This window comes from Dermacentor albipictus, chromosome 1 (assembly GCF_038994185.2).
Source record: "Dermacentor albipictus isolate Rhodes 1998 colony chromosome 1, USDA_Dalb.pri_finalv2, whole genome shotgun sequence".
Taxonomy (NCBI): domain Eukaryota; kingdom Metazoa; phylum Arthropoda; class Arachnida; order Ixodida; family Ixodidae; genus Dermacentor; species Dermacentor albipictus.
This window is the reverse complement of record NC_091821.1, coordinates 398,385,727-398,406,441: the sequence shown is the minus strand read 5'-3', so window position 1 is coordinate 398,406,441 and position 20,715 is coordinate 398,385,727. Positions and strand designations below refer to the sequence as shown.

The 20,715-nt window shown below is 45.5% G+C and overlaps 2 protein-coding genes across 2 annotated transcripts in view; one reads left to right on the top strand and one right to left on the bottom strand.

Moving 5' to 3' along the window:
• LOC135921304 (uncharacterized) overlaps positions 1-20,715 on the top strand; it is a 208,343-nt gene that overhangs the window by 17,419 nt on the left and 170,209 nt on the right. The window lies entirely within an intron of this gene.
• Positions 4,996-20,715, bottom strand: part of LOC135921305 (uncharacterized) — a 79,774-nt gene continuing 64,054 nt past the window's right edge. Inside the window, exons 11-14 of the mRNA XM_065455630.1 lie at positions 16,576-16,617; positions 16,257-16,473; positions 14,538-14,641; positions 4,996-5,202 (exon numbers count right to left, since the gene is read on the bottom strand). Of these exons, the coding sequence (XP_065311702.1) occupies positions 5,084-5,202; positions 14,538-14,641; positions 16,257-16,473; positions 16,576-16,617 (482 nt within the window). The 3' untranslated portion in view covers positions 4,996-5,083. The remainder of the gene's footprint in view (positions 5,203-14,537; positions 14,642-16,256; positions 16,474-16,575; positions 16,618-20,715) is intronic.

Below are 20,715 nucleotides of genomic sequence, written 5' to 3'. Positions count from 1 at the left end.
CGAAAGCGTTATATGCCCCATTAGGCGAAAATCCGGCGTCGTGGTCGGCGTCGTGACCGAAAATGGGCGACGGCGCAAAGAGTAAAAACGCGCCCAAAATCCTCGGATTGCCGTCAAATTTCTCAGGGAGCTTTCTGTAAACAAAGTAAATTAATGGCTTAGGAAAGAAAATTTGGTACATTTCGGCCTGGGTGGCAATCGCACCAGGGACTCCGGGGTGCATGACGCGCACGCTTCCCCGACGCAGCAGTGGCTCCACGGTTCTGGCTGATAAAAGCTGTGCCTACAGCGTGCGTCATTGCACACGTCACATTGCAGCCATCTGGCTGACTAAAGGTACGGCCTATAGCGCGTGCGTCACGAAGGCAGCAGGTGGCGCCACGTCATCAGTGTTTAAGATGAGCGCGTTCCCTCACGCGCGTCACTTGCTCTTCGCATTTCATCGGTCAGCGTTTGCTATGCTCAGCAATTCCTGATCATAGGTCATGCTAAAGCTAATATAATGCTTTCGAATTCCCACGCGTAAACAGTCTTAAAACTACTGACAACTGAGTTCTAAGGACCTAGTGTTTTATGGCGCCCCGCAAAGCTCACCCTCGGTAGTGTTTCCAGCTGCAGCGGCTGCTTCCAAAAGCGCGTATATATTTTTTAAGCAGAAGTTTTTCGATCTGGGCAGCCTCTTCAGAAATAATAGCCCCTCTCCCAGCAACGTTGAGAAGTGAAAGCGATGTCGACAGTCCGCCTCGCAAAGTGTGAAAACCACCCATCATTTTGCTTTAACAGCAGCGAGTGTAACTGTGGTTAACGCATGCATGTTTACCTTTTCAACCACTTATGAAAACAAAAAGCTGGTGCAACAAGTTCGCGTTGTTGCACGGACCTTTCTTGCATTTGTACCACGTTGTTCACCCCTAAACACACGCCTACGTCATGGCTCGCTGGCCCCCATCGTCGTTGTTCTGTCGTTAGATGAGCCGAGCCAACTCATCAAGAACGAACGCGAAGGCAGCACCACTTTTCTACTCACTGCAAACAAATGCCTATCTGCACATTGTAAGTTATAAAAAACTTATGATAGAAAAAAGTGCACTGCATTTCAGTACGAATAAAAAGACTAGGAACCCCGTACACTAACAGAAGGTCACGGATAGACCTCTTTCATCATGCTTTTGCCGCGTGGGGCACCAAAGGTCATATTTCGAGACTTTAAGTAAAGAATCAAAAATAATAATCTACATTTGAAAAGAAAACCATGGCTTGTTTTAGCCACTACGAGAGACAATCGTTCCATTAGCGGGGCCATCCTGAGCGGTTGTCTGTTTTTTTAAATTTCCGTGCTGAATATTTATATACAATTTATTTGTTTATTCACTTATTTATTTATCCCGCATGCGCACACGCCAGACCATTCTCATAAGGAGAAAGAAGCGTGCTCTGTTTGTTGCTTCAGCGATAACAATTAAGATTATTTTTACCTGCAATTTCAGCTTATGTGGCTAGTTTTTGATCCATTGCGGAGCTTTGTAACGACTGCGCAAACACCTATTCAAACATTTTGCAAACCTGCAGCAGCAGCGAAATTGAGAAAGAGGACAAATTCAGAATTATTGCAATGCTGACCACGCTCAGAGTGCGAGAGCTGGGCGCACGAGCGACGCGCTGGTCACGCGGTGAAAGACGCTGCAGTCTTGATTCGTAAAAACCACCACCGGAAGTAGGAGCAGCCACCCTGATCGCCGAAAGTCAGGAGTCGACAGACGAGCCGTAATATTGTTTGAGTCACTGCACGTTCATGGCTTCGCGCCCACGTAGCTGCAAGTCAGCGGACGTTGTGAGAAGGGACGTGTGGTGACAAGGGACGTCTGTGGCACAACGTAGTGCAGATGCCTGGCGAGGAGTCTGGAGGAAAGTGCGGGAGTGGTTGAAGGGACGCAGAGCCAGAATAAGAAGTACTGGCGAAATGCGCTCGCCAGTGCACTTCGTCGTCGCGATAGCATTTTCGGTACTACTGCTTTTCAGTACAGTATGAAAAGGCCATACTGGGCTGGGGTGCGTTTGGCAGGCATTCTCAGATCATGAACAGCAGGTTGCCATTATCCCTCAAGAGAAAAGTGTACAATAGCTGTGTCTTACCAGTACTCACCTACGGGGCAGAAACCTGGAGGCTTACGAAAAGAGTTCTACTCAAATTGAGGACGACGCAACGAGCTATGGAAAGAAGAATGATTGGTGTAACGTTAAAGAAAAGAGCAGATTGGGTGAGGGAACAAACGCGAGTTAACGACATCTTAGTTGAAATCAAGAAAAAGAAATGGGCATGGGCAGGACATGTAATGAGGAGGGAAGATAACCGATGGTCATTAAGGGTTACGGACTGGATTCCAAGGGAAGGGAAGCGTAGCAGGGGGTGGCATAAAGTTAGGTGGGCGGATGAGATTAAGAAGTTTGCAGGGACGGCATGGCCACAATTAGCACATGACCGGGGTTGTTGGAGAAAAATGGGAGAGGCCTTTGCCCTGCAGTGGGCGTAACCAGGCTGATGATGATGATGATGAAAAGGCAGGCGAGCTGGCGGCATCCCTCGGTGCATCTGGAAGATTCCAAAAGTGGAGCATACTCTGGTGGGTCCGGTTGGTAAAGAAGAATCGCTCTGCGTGAGCAGGAAAGTTTGCGTCCTTATACGCGGAATGAAGATAAGAAAGCCCGGCGAGGCCTGCGGAGCGTTGTTGTGAGCGTACGTTGCGATATCGTGGTCGAACGCGATGTAGACGAAATGCGATTGAATCGCTTGGTCACGCCATTAGTCTGCAAATTTTCGGCGCCACTAGTGCGATGAACATTGCGGCATGCAGTGAACGGTGCCGATAACTACCTGTGAAAGTAAGACGCGTACTCCTTCCACTCAGAAGTTCACGGGACACATACTCGCGAATTCGGAAGTGTTGCAAAAGGAAGTACGCAACGTTGCGGGCGGTGGCCGCTGGTAGGACAACTTTTGCCACACAGATGGTCAGATGGCTTTCGGCGGCAACAATCTTTATACGGCACCTTCCATGGCTGCATGGAGCAGCCATGGAAGGTGCCAGCCAAGGACGCTGAGCAGCACACGTGAAATATGACCAACCATACCTGCGATCAAGCGTGCCACTCCACTAAATATCCAAGCGGACTCTCGGAGTAACATTGAAAATACAAGCGTGGCACATTGCGGGCCATAGTGCAAAGCGAAGTATACATTGGCGCTGAAGTGACGATGGACAACCACTTGTGGCTAACCGAAAAGTAGTTTAGGTGACAGAGTCGTCCATCAGACCTGCAACTCAAAGTAGGAAATTGGCGATCGGACAGCCCGGAACTGGCCCATCGCCGAGTAGTAGCGAAGGCACCACATAAGAGTACGCAAATCCACGACACCTTGCGCTACTCTGCGGCTAATAGAGTATTAAGGGCAAAGAGGCAAGCCGTGTCACTTCATGTGTGCGAGTTGGTGAGAACATGCGCGTCGACGTCTTTGTCAATGTCGATGTCGATGACAGACCGTCGCACAACGCCATGTCAAAGTCCTCTAACCAGAGAGCGCCGCTGGCAAGGCGCTCAGATGTATGTATGTATGTATGTATGTATGTATGTATGTATGTATGTATGTATGTATGTATGTATGTATGTATGTATGTATGTATGTATGTATGTATGTATGTATGTATGTATGTATGTATGTATGTATGTATGTATGTATGTATGTATGTATGTATGTATGTATGTATGTATGTATGTATGTATGTATGTATGTATGTATGTATGTATGTATGCATGCATGCATGCATGCATGCATGCATGCATGCATGCATGCATGTATGTATGTATGTATGTATGTATGTATGTATGTATGTATGTATGTATGTATGTATGTATGTATGTATGTATGTATGTATGTATGTATGTATGTATGTATGTATGTATGTATGTATGTATGTATGTATGTATGTATGTATGTATGTATGTATGTATGTATGTATGTATGTATGTATGTATGTATGTATGTATGTATGTATGTATGTATGTATGTATGTATGTCTTCCTGTCTATCTATCTATCTATCTATCTATCTATCTATCTATCTATCTATCTATCTATCTATCTATCTATCTATCTATCTATCTATCTATCTATCTATCTATCTATCTATCTATCTATCTATCTATCTATGATTCGTCTGTCCATCCATTCGTCCGTCCGTCTGCCTGTCTGTCCGCTCGTCCGTGACATGCATATCGTTACATGTGTGTCATAATAAGGCATCAATGACATGCAGGGCATGACATCTATCCGTCCACACGTTCATTCGTCCGTCCGTCCGGTTCGTCTCTGTCCAATCGCGGACCACGTCCACAGCAGGATTGTTAACATAACGAGCTGTCTTTAATGGCATGCTCCGAAAATACACCCATCCATGCACGAAATTTATGCATCCATTCATCTATTCACAATCACAGCGTTTTGAAACAAATAGCGCATAAAACATGAGGATCAGCACTGCACGTATGGATGTCCCTCATTTAAGGGCTCCACTTTGTGTAACTGACGCTCTGTGAATTCTACTATTGCAAACAACCAGAACTCATGAAAAAATACTGAATTTGGATGAGAAGACTTGAGACATTGCGCTTTCAGACGAACGACAAATGAGTGTGCTAATGCATACCATCAACTGGAGACCCACTTTTCTAAAAAAAGATTGGCGCACTTATGCGAAATTGATTAAATTGTAAATACATACATGTATATTTATACATACCACAATTTCGGTATATGACACAGGACAACTAAGATAAAGAGCGACACTACGCGGTGGAATGATGAACTGCCACTAATAATTCCATACAAAACCGATGGCTACCACGCTGGAATTCGTGCGCAGCCTACACGTCGCTGCCAGTCTTGTTATATTGCAAGATCGGTCATCAAGCAATCGTCAGAGACCACCCATAGTTTGGCTCCTATTTGTTACAGGAATTTATTTGCGGCACTGGCATTTGTGTCGTTGGCATGTGTCACTGCCAGCAGTATTGTTAAGATCAGTGATTTAGGTGGCAACATCACTGACAGTACCGTTGCCAATATCAGTATCGTCACTGGCAATATCTATGGTAATTTCACTGGTGCTAGGGGCCACCACCGTTGAACGTCTTTCATTGTTGGTGACTGGAAAACAAAAGACAAATAATCTGTTAGAGAAAGCTATAACATTACGAATGAAGAAAGCATCGGCTCGCGTAATATATTTAATTAATTGTACATGTGCGTGGCCTTTCTTTTTGTGTGTGGGAAAAGAACATTCACTATTCCCAACTTCAGTGGTATAATATTCAAGGTTCTTGTGGTTGACAAATTCGGCTGGATTGTGTAAACGAAGCGGTCGAACGGATAATCTATACCGATAGCTCATAGTACGACACTAGGTTGCGTAGCAACTGATATTACAATTATTGAAGCACTTCACCAACTTTTAAATACAGCAAAATATGGCACATTACGCCGAAGGCGACGCTCTGAAAGCTATGGCAACGTAGAGCGTTGCGCTCAACTTTCTCACACGATGTGGCCCCAATACTCTCACACGATGTAACTGGTGCACCGGAGGGAAGGCTGCCCCAGCAGTTACCAGGCTTGTCACAACGTTGCAGCAACAAAGAGCGCCGCTACAGCGGCTGCTGCTGCCATCGCTCCTCCAAGGCAAGCAAGATGGAATTCATCGCCGTTTGTCGGCGGCCAGTGAAAGAATTATTTAGATTCAGCTTGACGTTTCCCTTCCGTTAGCCTCGGACCAGCCTATGCACCGCGGTGTGGCGTGTATTCAGCAAGTACTCAGCAGGAACGTTAGTAAGTGTTTTCGCACGCGTTGGAACCCAGTTTTCTTTTTCTATAATTTCAACATCTCTCGAAATACAAACATACAACATTTCAATAAACATTAAAATTATTTTACTAGTTATTTTGCAGTTTTTTTTCTCGACAATGTTCTTGTTCTGCGAACCTAATGTAATTTCAATACAATCTTGCATGCACAAAATGAAAATATATTTTGTTACGCTCGACAGGAAATTTTTTTTTGAGAAATCGCATGGATATGAAGGAAACGAAATGTAATGTTGTTCATAACCATTTACAGAGGGAAAGTGCAGAGTGTCTGACGTAGGCGGAGCAGGCAGAGGCGCCGCCGAATTACAGGGTTTATTGCCCGGCACATACCGACGCTAGCTCCAATCAGGACTCGGCACTATAGTGTGCCGACCGCGACAGCTCGGCTGGCATGCTTTACGTTACGACTTGAATACATCAGGTGGTCGACGATCACGAAGTGCATAGTGTCGATCCTGGCCATGCCGTGCCCTGTCTACATGCGATCTCTATGGTAAAGGGGAAACACCAGCTGGTGGGGACGAACCCGCGTAGGCTCCTTCGTTTTAAAAGCGAAATGTAACCGTAGTAGTACTCAACTGCGTTTCCGGCAGAAACATTCGTGCTTTGGCGTAATGTGAACTTCTGGCACCGGCACTCGTAACAACCTGCAGGAGTAGAGGTTCCCTCCCTAGAACACACTGGTTCGGATTAGACAAACAGCTGCTGGCACCAATTTGGGCTGTCCACTGTAATTTCTTGCGAGATCCTGATCACAAACGCTCATTTCGCGCACATTATTATGTTTACTCGCTGTCTGTTTGAACTGCATGCCAGCCACGCTCCCTCACCACACCCTTCAATACATCGAGACAGATATAAGCAAACAGGCTGGGCAGTTTGCAGTTGGCCAGGTGGACAGGTATAAGCAAACTGGCTACACATGAAGCTGCTGCCTCATGTGTGGTAGCAGGGGAAGTGTTTTCACAGGCAACCACAAAATTGTCTGAAGCTTTACCTGTAGCGGTTGGCTTGTGCCTTACTTTTGAAGGATATTTTGGGGATTCTGCACGAAATGTATTCTACTGCCTGTGGGCAACATTGTTGTGCTCTCTGGATGTGCCAAAAGTTCACCTCCAGTACAGTGACGTAAACTGCCGACCGTTTACTGACACAATTTTCTCTGGAAAGCCAAAGCGTCAACATCTCGGAAACATTGAATATTGGCCGCCGCAACATGATGAGCGCACCACGAACACTTCTGACCATTCGGAGGGGACATCGACCACAGACAGAAACACTGAGCGTTGACATCGTCCAGAAAATTTATTCATTAACAGGTACTGCCAGCCTTATACGTGCCGACCAAATTCTTCGTATCGGCGTTGTCTCCTGCGCGTAGACAGTACCACGGGTGCAATGGCGCTTTGAGAGGGACGATGTGTTTTTCTAGAAAACTAACACGTGATGTAGTCACACCTTCAGGGTTATCCTCAATCGACGGCTAGCAGACTGCCTACCGATACCTTTGAGGCGTACAATGTGTACAATTCGCGGGTAAGCATCGTGCAACTCGTCTATGCATGACCACCACACTATGCAGTTTACCCGGTATGACCCCGCCCGTGGCTAGTAGGATGCATCCCTGATCCGTCGTTATTTCACTGCATATGGGGCCTTATAACGTAAAAAATATTCCAACATGTTTTTATTCCAATCTCCTGACGTCAAACTTGCGTAACCGCCAACGCACGCGTCAGTCGGTGAACCGCAGCGTTGCCTCAACAGTCCAATCAAACGCTTTCTTAGTTTATAGGAGGTCACTTTTCTTTGTTTTCAAAACGAATAACATTGCCTACATTGAGCGGTTTTTCGTTTGTAATTGGCTCCCAGGAGGCGAGGAGCATGCTCAAGTGGAGAGTATTTCGATGGGGCCGAGCCAGCGCACTGAAAATAGGTAACCGGATGAAGAGGGTGGTGCGGCCGCCTGCGATTGGTCCGCTTTCCCTTACTTAGCTTGCGGTGGGTGGTCGAAAATCGCGGCGGCGTGGAACGGAAGGTTAAGAATGCCGCTAAAACCGATCCTCATCAAGGAAGAATTGGCAAATCGAGGTCGCAAACGCGCCGAATCGCTCAGAAACGTCACATGGCCACGTAAAAAGTTTTATTATAGGCAAATAAACCAATGCTCTCGAGATGGTGCGAGTAGCCAGTGCCTGAGCGATCGGCGGCAGCCATCTTGTGTTCCTTTCGGAACGGGGCAGCCTGTGGCTAGTCAGGAAAAAATTCAGTTTTGTTCGGCATATTAATTCATCTTTAACGCGTGCACGTCACTTTCACGCGGTGGCTTTTCGCGGTTTTGTGACGTCGCGTGACAGGCAGGTGAAGTGGGTGCAGCCCGAAAACTTTCGACCAATAGCCGAGGACTGATGGCGAAAAGCGTCGAATGAGAACTAACAATTTTTCTATTGTTCTGTCCAATCATGCATAATCAGTGTGCACACGTCATATCAGCGAGGGAGCTGTCGCGGTTTTCGTGACGTAGCATGACAGACAGGCTAAATGGGGGTGGTCCAAAAGAGTTTTTGACCCATCGCGGAGGGCTGACTGCAGAATTGGAATAGAAATGTTTGGAATAGCTATACATTATAGCGCCCATGGTGAAATAGTTTTCAAGAGTATCATAAACAGCAGACCTTAGAGATCCTGCACTTATAAACTGCTGCTTGTAAGAGAGCATCGTCCTGTTCCATGGCGCGCGCCATCTCTTTCCTCGATACGGACAGGAAGTCCAGCGGTAAAGAATGCAAAATATCTGCTTTCTCTGTAGTTTATTCTTTGACACATAGCAGCGACAGCCGGGAGCAACAATCTGCTTTTATGTTATAACTGTATGCCTTAAATAAAAGGCTGTAAATACACGCTGTCAGCGTCACTGCCCAGTGCTGTAAACGCGCACCCGCAATTGAAGGAATCCAAGTTGTCCGTCCCAAAACTTGCTTGCCACATTGCCACTTATTCTCCACGACTCAAGCTGGTTCGATGGCTGGTTTAGAAACCTCATCCCCGATCACAGCTGCCTGAAGCGCTAGCCATTCGCTCAGCAGAAGAGGAGGAGGAGGAGAAGTAAATAACAAGATAGGCAGTGATGTTAACCAGAAATGCATCTGGTTGGCTGCCATACTCGGGGAAACGGGAAATAGGGAATGGACATATAAGATAGAGAGAGGGAGGTGAGTGGGAGGAAAGCCGCGGTGAGCTCGCGCAAGCACGCAGAGGGCATGAGCGAGTCAAAGACGTTCACACGGGCCAGTCGCCCTCAACAAAGACAAAACTGCCTTCATAGCTTTATGGGCCGACTAGCGATGGGGACGGCCTTCAAGTAGGACCTGCACAGACAACGGCCGATCATCCAGTCGTCGCTATGCGATAGATAATGTTTCTCTTTCCGAGTGAAATCGGTGACAATGGCACACTAAATGTTCGATGTTCTCTTCCACGCCGCAGACGTCGCATGCAGCACTGTCGGTCATTCCAATAAAAGTAGTGTATGCCTTCGTGAAAGCCACTCCCAACCACAGCCGGCATAGAAGCGATGCCTCACAGCGGTAAAGCCCGAGTGGAGGTTGGATTTGTAGCGAAGGGTTCAGTTCGTACAGGCTGGTGTGCCTTATATGTGGGGTGTTCCACTCTGCTAAAGAGAGCTTGCGTGGCAGGTGACGAAGCTGCCTTGCAGCGTCGGTCCTGGAAAGAGGAATGGGAACGATGTGTTGTCCTAGGTGTGACTCTCGGGTAGCTTTGTCTGCTTCATCATTTCCACTTATCCCGCAATGGCCAGGTAGCCACTGGAAAATAATTCCATGCCCTTTCTGTTTGACGTCGTGATGAAGTGTGAAGATTTCGTATGTTAGCTGTTCGTGAGCTTCACGTCTAAGAATTGACTGTATGCTGTGTAAAGCCGGTCTCGAGTCGGAAAAAAGGGCCCATGCACCAGGACTTTTGGTGTGAATAAATATAAGCGCACTCCGCAGAGCCGTGAGATTGGTAGCCGTGGACGTCGTGACATGTGACGTCTTGAATTGCAATGTGACTTTTCTTGTCGGTATAAACATAGCACCTCCAGAATTGGTAGATGTGGTCGATCCGTCAATATAGATGTGTACGTGGCTAGTGTATTTCTCGTGCAACAGAAACAAGCTCAACTGTTTTAGTGCAAGGAGACAACCTCTCCAATGATATTCACTGCATGCTAGAAGAAATATTCAGGCTGTTAGACTGGGAATGCTTAGGAGTCAGGATCAACGGAAATATGTCAGCAACTTTCAGTTTGCAGATGACGTTTCCCTGTTCAGAAACACGGGGGTGGATTAAAACGAATGAATGAGGAACTTGAAGCAGAACGTGTAAGAGTAAGGTTGAACATTAACATGCAGAAAATAATGATAATGTTCAACAGCCTGGCAAGGCACCAAACATTCAGGATTGCCAGGCAGCCTCTAGAGTCTCTACAGGAGCACGTTCATCTAGGTCAATTACTCGCTAAAAAGAAAATTGTATATTCTACCATGTTAACATATGGGACCCAAACTTGGGGGTTAAGTCTGTTTTAGGCTTGTAGCGCAGCTCGGAAGAGCAAAAAAGGAAGGAGGTAGGGGTAATCAAAGGGAACGGAAAACAGAGTGAGCGCTAACTTCCAACTGACAGTTTATTTCGTGACACAAGACTACTTATACACTCGGCAAACCATATGACATCAGGAGATAACAAAGAAGTGAAGAAACAAAACCGATAGTAACCAAGTGGTAACATATTCAGACAGCCTGTGGCTGCAGTCGGAGATACGCCAATTCATTGCTTGATAATGATAATGAAGGTGAGCTTACACATGCATGGCCCAGACCAATGATAGCCTTTGCTTCGATGATTTCTCTTGTGATCTCATTACGACTGCGACCAAGAATGACGCATTCCTCTAAGACAGGTTCGCAACCACACGTTTTGCAGTGCTGCGCAAGAAACCCCCCAGCTGTAATACAATTCTTGGCATTGTAACCATGTTCGCGCAGCCTGTCATTCAGACATCGGCCAATTTGACCAACGTAACGTTTTCCGCACTTGAGTGGAAAACAATAAACAACACAATGTGTGCAATTAACAAACTAACACAGGAAAGAGGAGTATACCTTATTGGGATTAGTGAGTTTGCAAATCCTCATTAGCTTGTTAGGGGCAGAAAGTACTACACGAACATTCGCTCGCTGGGCGATTTTCTTAAGATTATGTGAGACGGTGTGAATATAAGGGATGACGCTAGTCCTACCCCTAGTAGTTACAGGATTATCTGCGTGCTGGTTGTCTTTTCCATTCTACGCTCTCTTAGAATTCGTTCTGCTATTGACACTTTGACACAGGTTAAGGTTAAGGTTAAGGTGAAGGTTAAGGTTAAGCCCGCAAAGCCCAACGTATTTTATTTGATGCGCTTAATTTGATGCCTCAAAATTCTGATTGAAGCGCTGGAAACCGAAAACAGAACCCTTACAAGAGTTTGTGATATGCTGGCAGGAATTCTCAATTGTGGATAGTTCAATAAACAAATTATTATTTGAGTAACTACCGTAATGAATAATTTTTGCTCAATTATAATTCTACCGTTTTCTTCGTACCAGTGCAATGTGTGCAATGGGAAGAAATAAATGTAAACAAGTAGTTGTGATTTTCTTTGGTAGGAAATAGTGCTTCAGATTTGTGGGTTTAATAACGAAGCTCGAGAACAAGTTGAGGACCGCCCAAACAGCGATGGGGTGAGATTGTTACACGTAACGTTAAGAGATACAAAGATGGTGGTCTGGATCCGAGAGAAAATAGGGATAGCCGATATTCTAGGTGACATTAAGAGGCCACGTATAGCGCACGGTTAGAGCGCTAGCGTTAGAGTAAAAGAATGGGTGGCAAGGGAAGGGAAGCGCAGTCGAAAACGTCAGCAAGCTAGGTGGGGTGATGAAATCAGTAAATTTGCAGTCGCAAGTTGGAAGAAACCAACGCAAGGGAGACGTAATTAGACATCGCAGGGAGAGACCTGCGTCCTGAAGCGAACATAAACATGGTCTAAAGATGACGATTATGACAGCGACGTGTCCTGGATGGATGGATGTTATGAGCGTGTCCTCTGGAACGGGGCGGTGGGTTGCGCCACCAAGCTCTTGCTATTATACTGCCTATTCTCCTACCTAGGTTAAAAAAATGAAAAAAGCCATGATGAACTCCCGCAACCAAATTTCATGACCCCCTATTGTGAACTTTCCTTTTGTACGTCTCCGCTTTTTGTCCTTTCCCTACTTTTGTTCCACCAATCTTCCAATCGCCTCTTGCTAATCTCTATTTAGGACATATTTACTTTTCCCCTGCTCTCGCTGAACCCGTTTTTGTCGTCCTGCTTGTAACCATGATCTGAAGCAAACAACCGCATTTCCAAAAGTAAGTCCTGGAACCATTACACCTTTCCACATACCCCGGAGCACCTCGTATCTATTGTATCCCCATAGCGCTCTGTGCTTCTATATGGCTGCATTTCTCTTCCCCTTTCCTGTTATTGTTTTCCCGATGTTTCCATATATATATTGCCTCAGTTTATCCATATACGAAGGCATTTATATTCTTTTTCGCGAGGCATTTCCTGGCCCTCTATTGCCACCGTGTGTTCAATGTTTTCATTGAATACCATAACACCTGATTTTCTAACACTAAATTTTAAAGATAAATGCTGGCCTTCCGGCCCACAAATATTAGCCAGATGTTGCAAATCACTTTCCTTGTTAGCTAGCAACACAATGTCGTCCGCATAAAATAAACCTGGAAGCTGCTGCTCTAATACTCTACCCGCCTGATTGTACGAGAGATTAAACCTGATATTACTTCCTTCCAGCGCCCTCTCCATTCTCCCCATGTACGTCATAAAAAGCAGTGGGGATAAAGGCCACCGCCGCCTGAGTTCTTTGTTGATATCAAATTTCTCCTCGCTTCTCATCCTTTCCCATTCAACGGAAACGGTATTTTCTAGGTAAATCTCTGTCAAAAGCTGTATACAACCGTCACCTAAGCCTTCCTTTACAGAATGTCCCACAAAATGTGGTGGTATACGTTGTCATACACTCCTGTAATGTCTAAAAAGGCCACATACAACGGTCTGCTTTCTACTCTTGATATTCCAATACACTGAGTAAGAACAAATACGTTATCATCCAGACTACCTATTCTGTAGCCACGCTGTAGTTCTCGCAAAATGCCAATATTCTCTGCCCATGCTTGCAGCCTTAATTTGATTGCCTGCTTTGCTAGCCTGTATATTACCTATGTAATGGTCAACGGTCTGTACGAGTAAATTCTGTCTTTCCTCCCCTTACCTTTTTAACTAAAATGCATTCTACTTTGTCGCCTACTGTCTGGCATTTGTCGATATTTTACAGTTTTTTCCACTGCTTTCAGCACAGCTTCCTAACTTTTTCGTCCTAGTTGGTTATTCAGCCTAACCAGAATCTCGTCTAGCCCTGTGGCTGTGCGCTTCAAAATTTTCTCATCGGCTTTCTTCCAGTTGAAATTCATCAGTACCAGCTACTTTTCCATCTGGTCCTCGTTCATGCTTCTTTTTCCCTCAACTACAACCTCTTCATTGTCTTTGAAAGATTCGGCTGTTATTTTTCCGATGTAAATTATTGCCGGGTCCGCTTCCAGTTTGTTTCCACCTTCGTCTAGAATATGTGGTTGTACTGTTCCAGACTTCCTCCCAAATAATTTTATGTAATTCCAAAATATTCTAGGAGCGGCCTTCTTTTTCTCACGTATTTCTGACAATTAACTAGCGTTCACTTCCACCTTTTATCTTTGCTTGCACCAGAATTTGAACCATAGACTTTTTCTCCCGGTATATTTCCCATTTACTGGCTACTTCATTCTGCGGCAACTGCGCCTTCTTTGTCTGTCTGTGATCTCGGGATGCTTTCTGTCGTTCGGCGATCTCTTCTCGTATCGCCCTGCTCACCAGCTTTTTGGTTTCTTTTTTCCTTTCCAATGAACATGTTGTTTCTCTTTCCGTATTCCTTTCGTTATTACACTTAGAAGCTCACTGTATTCCCACTCTTTACTTGCCCATTTGCTAAGTACTTCATTGACTCTAGTGACTATATTTGTTATTTGTTCAGCGTTCAAACTTGGACAGTCCATTTCGCACTCCTTGCTCTTTTTCCCAACTACATATCCCATTTTCAAAATGATGCGTTTACGGCCCCTCCCTATGCTGCTATAGCGTTCCTCGTCAATGACCATTTCTCTCAACTCATCATGAATTCCTCGTGTCATCAGACAGTAATAAATGGTCGTAGACAGTAATCCTGGTGCCTGACTGAAGCGCCACCGCGTGGAGCCCCGCGGAGGCTGACGTGGCTTCTGCTGATGCAGTCAGCCGTCGTAATTGACAGCTCACAGGGCGCGTATAAAGGAGAAACTGTAACCCTTATAGTCAGTGAAATGATTCCCGGAACATAAGCTTCCAGAACTCGGTCCCTGTTCTGAACTTTTAATGTACCGCAAGGACAAGCGAGACGTTAGGCTGCGAAGTAAGAAAAAATGGAGAGGCAGGCACTCACAAACACATAGCGAATGTAGAGACGTGTTGCAGTCCACTTCAGACAGGGCAGCTGCGACGCCGTCGTCGCCGTAAAGGGCTGCAGTGCACACGGAGCTGTTGCCGCTGACGAAAAAAAAAAAGACAATGAATTTTCGCGATTCACTTCTCCAGAAGTCCAAGTGGCTACACACAGGAAAATTTATTGTGATTTTCACATTTTCGCATTGAAATATTTGCAATAAAGCGTTATGTGAATGTGCGGGGTATAAAACAGCCAGACGAAAAGTGGTGAAATATTTCAACAAACCCGCACTGGAAATACATGTGCCTGGAAAACGCTGGTCGCAAGTAAAATCGTTGGCGGAGCTATCAGAGAAATTGTTTGCGAGAAGAGATTTATTCTAAGTCTATTGGGCGCTTCCTGGAGCACATCGCAGTTCACTTCTACATCGACGAAAACACTTCCAACTACTAATGCCATGCCCTCCCTAAACCACGCGGGATTCGACGCACCTGCTGCGGAAGAAATTCAAGGTAAAATGAGCATGCGCCGGAAAGCTGGGCAATCGCCACTTTTTCGCGTCAGTCGTCTAATACGGGATGAGATCCAAATTTCTGAACTACGCCAAGTCAGGGCCGATTAAGCCACTCTATTTCTCCCGCATCGCTTGTAAAGGGTCGCACTGTACTTTACTGTGGAATTGAAGCGGATCAGTGCTGTAAATCTATGGTATGGTGATTCACCGACTTCAGAAGATAATTCACTAGAGCCTACTGAAGTGAATCTGCAGCGCTTTGAGATAAGTGACAGCCATTTTCTATCAGGGACTGCGGGAAATGGTGGAACAGAGTGCCATGAATGCGGTCATCCTGTTCCTGTAGCATGCAGGCTGACGCTTCTAGCTCGTTTGTCGTATTTCGTTAGCTGCCCCGTTGTCAAAACCACCGTCCCTTGGAGGGCCGCACCAGCTTGGCCATTCGAATCACCCAAACCCTCTTTATTCCTGCAAATTATTTAACGCGTTCTGCGGCATTGTTGAAAATCCACATCGATGGTGGCGACGTCTACATTATTTGATAATATTGGAAGGACGCCGCAATTACGCAAGAATACGTAAAACAAGGGCCAGGAAGATAGTGTGCTTATTTGAAGTCTCGACAGCTTAGACGGCCTTGTACATTATCGTCTGTTAATGCGGACTTTTTATACTGCGTATTATTGCGCCCACTGTGACACGTTCGCGGTACGCTCAACATACATCGAGTTGTCTTCGATCCGCTTTTAAAATCGGTGAAGTCTAACATAGCGCCACTACGAAATGTGCGACCGAAGGTGGGATTGAACCTCTCTCTTCGAGCATAGGAGACCAACGCCCTCACCACTAGGTCATGATCGCACGCATGCTTATCTCGTGGCAAAATCCTTCTTTTAAATGTCTGGAACGTGCGTCAAGGGCCTATTTTCGCTCTTCCCCTGCCACAATCTCTTTTTGAAACGTCTTGTGCGGGCGTGACGTGGCAGTTTCTCGCGTTATTCTCTCATGACAGTTAGAGCTTTGAAACGCTGTGTTGGGCTGCATTGTCATCGAGATCCGCCCACAGTTTTCTACTTAACTGCCTTCGGGATCGGCCCGCACTCGTCGTAACGCATATATCTACAAACCTTGCGAGTTCTGCCTGTAATGCGATCGCGTTAAAACGTATTAAAAATAAAAGTAAGAAAGTCCCGTATGCACACCTTGGTGTAGGAACGTCGAGCCAGTAAAGTCTATTTCTCCCACGGTGCGTGTAGTCTTCGTAGTACCTAATAATGTTCGTTATAAATTTATCCTCTACAGTACCCGGCAGAAGGTCCATGCCAAGTGCGTCGCATACCCTGGCGGCTACAGGGTAGGGTTTTTCGAGGTTCGTTCTGCAAGCTGGGCGACGGCCCATATTAGGCAAGCTCGCATTTTCTGTTGACCCAAAGAAGTTGGAAAATACAAGGATTACCACAAATATAGCATATTTACTAGAATAGCGCGAAGAGGTACTAATTTAGTTATGTCTATACTTGCCGCAGGTAAAACCATGAGTCTTCGGTGGATGGCTTTTCTTGCCTGAAACAAGAAAAATTTTAAAGAAGACAGAACAATTTGCTGCGACATTTCACGGTACAAGCAATGTTGCTTATACAGCTGGCAGGTCAACCAATCAATAATCGCATGGGTATTTTCATAAGTGGGCCCATTATGAGAAATACAACCCAATAGCGGATAAGGGATAGGCAGGGCGTGGAGGGAAAAAATATCAGATGAGTATTCTTCGCGCTCCCTCCAGCAAACCCTCGTGAGGTCGAAGTCCCGTTCATTGTCCGAACTCTCACACACACACAAAGGCACCCGGATGCTTGTCAACGGGCTGAATTAAGTCACAGGCGGCTGTTCCAGGCTACTGCCCCCTGGAACCGTTACTGTTGGGTCGGTCCATCTGCTGAATGCTGTGCGGTGAGGCCATAGCTGGTTGATCACTGATTACAGATTATTCCACAGGAAGTAAGGAGACGAAAGGCCACTGTTTTCTTTCAATCTGCGTATTTTTATAAGCAGTTCGCTAAAGTCCTTGCAAGGCTATAGCTATGTTCATGAATAGTGAGCCACACAAGCCGGAAAATAAATCGAGATTTTGGGGTGCTGTTTAGGACGGCCCTTAATGCGCCTCACTAACATAGTTAAAGCGGGACCGCTCTAAAATCTGAGCTTGTGCGATTTTATTCAGTAATGTAACAAAGAAGAGAAAACCCCGAGTACTAAGTGCATCTCAGGGAACAAGGATAGCAGAACGCGAGGGTGACTTACGCACTCTCATCAGATCAAGAAGGCTATAAGCTGATAATTGGTCGCACCTAGAGAAGCAAAAAAAAAACTAGTCTAGCGTAACCCAATCTAAGCTCACATAACAATACCGGTTGCACGAAGCGAAGCAGATTGAACCTGACTCTACATAACCTAAACTGTTAAGCATGAAGCATTTTAATGCAAGGAAACGTAACCTAACCAATTCTAACAGGTTATAAATCCCGTGAACTGACGATTTCCTTTTGGCAGGAATCTTTAGGCTGTGTCCGGCCTGAGCGAGAAGAATTAAAGCGTTCACAAAATAAAGTGAGCATTATCTTCGCCCTTCATCTGTATATATTCATCCTTATGGCCAGCGTCATTTAACAGATGAACATATAAACAGATGAGGAACTACACAGTGTTAAAACAATTCAGGCACAAAAAATGTATAACACGTAATATACAAGCACTAATAATTACAAATAATAGAAGAACGTTATAGTGCCATCGTGTGATTATTCAGTGCAATACGTAGTATTTGTTCAGGATGCCTGTGTGTTCATAAAAATGTTGAAGTGCGTTCAACGCTTTTCGCTGTGCTATTTTAAATGGCCATAGGACCAGCAATTTTGTGAGTGAGAAAGGCCGGTAAGGATCACTGGAGTGTAGCTCTTGTTCTAGCTGCCGTCTTTGCATCTCGGATATGGGGCATTGGAGTAGTAGATGGCGAACATCCTCCATCGTCGTGGCCACAGGAGCAAGCCTGGGAAGGAGCCCATTTGATTCGATGTAGGAAATGTTTGGTGTATGCTGTCCCAAGGCGCATTCGATGAATTAGTGTCTCGGTACTTTTAGAAAGACGTACATTCAGCTGGTATTTGAGTTGAGGGTCTACTTCGTAAAGGATTGATTTCTTAGTGTTTTCATTAAACCATCTTGACATACACAAGTCTTTCTTTAATACTCTCAATAACCGTTTTGTGTCCATTGGTGATGAAGGAATGAGTTGAATTTGCGCATCTTTATGGGCCGATTTTGCCATTGAGTTCGCTAGTTCCTTGCCTGCTATACCTGCATGGCCCGGGATCCACTGTAATATCACTTCATGTTTCCTTTCGTTAGCCTGAGTTAAACTGTTCAGTACTGCGTATGTTATTCGTGCGTGTAGTTGGCTGTCATCAACATCCTCAAGACATGCTAAAGCCGATAAAGAGTCCGTGCAAATTACCTACTTTGTTGGTGTCTCATAATTTTTGATAAAATAGGCTTGCAGAATTGCCACTATTTCGGCTATTGTTGGTGACGACGTGCGCCCTAGTCGACAAGCGTACTCTGCCTCTAAGGATGGTATAAGAAATGCTGCAGTCACACTTTCTTTGATTACAGACCCGTCCATGTAGACGTGAATAGATTCCTGGTACTTGTCAAATAGGTGATGTAACGCTGATGTTTTGCTGCTAATGTGGAAACGTCGCCTTTATTTTGAAGCCCTTCGATTGACGTTTCTATTTTCGGCACTTGCAGGAGCCACGGTGGTAGCAGAGGTCTGGGTGCCTAAAAAGTGATCGTGGGAGTCGTGATTTATGCTCTTGAAACAAGGCGTGTATCTGTGCACCCGGACGGTTCTCTATCACAGGGAAAAGGGGGTATGCAGAATGCTGAATAGAAATTCTGAACAGATGTCGGGATGTTTCCAGGCTGCAAATCACCGTGAAATGCGGTTCCCGCACTTCTGCAATAGTGAGGTGACGACGTGGCTTGCGGGACTCCTAGGCACACTCGTAAACTTCAAGCCTGCAACAGCTGTAGCCGATGGAGGGACGTCGCAGATAATTCGGGCAATACAGGGGTGGAGTAAGCAATTCTCTGACGCACAAGGGCTGAGTGGACGTGAAACAGGGAGGCTGTTGTTCCACCACATTTCGTGCCCGCGATTCTGCGGATAACACTTATAACACAACTAATTTGGTCCTCCAGAGCGGTCAAATGATAAGTCCGTCGAGGCTGGTGGTCTAAAATCACGCCGAGAAAACCATGCTTCCGAACCAGCTCGATCTCATGGCCATCAGTTCAAAAACCAAAATTTTTAACCTTTTTTCTTTTGAAAGGCAGAACCGCTGATTTGGCATATCTTCATTCCCCGTTCTCTTAAATAATCACCTATTGCGTTCAAAGCTTCCTGCAGGCGATCCTTGACAACTTCTAGATACTTATTCGATGTCCATGTGCAAATGTCATCAGCATATATAGATATGTTTATGACTGCTGGAAGTACTGCTGATAAACCTGCTATTTCTGCATTGAAGAGAAGTGGACTTAATGTACTTCCTTGCGGAACTCCTTTGTTTATGGTGTATGCGTCGCTTTGATCCCGTCATTTGTATTTATATATATCTTTCTGTCTTTCAAGAAGTTAGCGATCCGTTTGAGAAGACGGCCATGCACTTCGTGAGTTGAGAGTCCAAGCAGAACGTGAAGGTGACTGACCGGGTCGAAGGCCTTCTTAATATCAATAAACACAGCGACAGCAATTTTCTCACAGCTAATCTCGTGATCAACAAACGATACCAAGTCAAAGATGCAGTCCATTGTACATCTGCGTTTTCTGAAGCCAACCATCTGATGTGGTAGACAAGTGCTGGATTCTATTCACCATTGCAGTCTAATATCGATAATATTTTCCATCACCTTTGAAACACAGCTCGTTAAACTAACAGGACGGAAGAAGTCAAGAGACAGTGGCCTTTTGCCAGGTTTTAGCAATGGGACTACGTTAGCGATCCCCTAACTCATAGGAAAACATGTTCTTCCTCCCACATCTTGTTGAAGACGTGTAGGAGAGTGGACGTGCCTGTTGGGCCAAAGTTTTTGAAGGTACAATAAGAGATGTCTGGATCAGTCGCTGTTCTTTGGCGTGTCTTCGAGAGAGTGTGCAGCAGTTCTTTTAGAGAGAACAGAATATCCAACTGGGCATGAGGTAAATTGCAAGCATTTTCAATCTGTTGCTGCACCGAAAAGATAGATTGATCTTGAGTTGATACAGGATTTGCGAAATTTCCTAGTGTTGCGCAGAACGGGTTTGCAATTTCGCGTTCAGATACGCCAAGAGCTGTAGCAAGGCTCTTGAAGGGACTACATTGTGATACCGGATGGCCAAGGGCGTTTATTAATCTCCAAAGTTTCGCTAAGGGAGTGAAGGGGGTAAGTGACGTACAGAACTCATGCCACCATTGCTGTTCCAGTTTTTGCATGTCCCGGTTAGATTTTCTATGTGCAGCTTGACTTTCGTGATAATCTTCAAGCCGTCCGGAACGACGAAACCGACGCTCTGCTCTGCGTCTAAAGGCTCGGAGTCATTCATAGTCTGCGTCGACACTG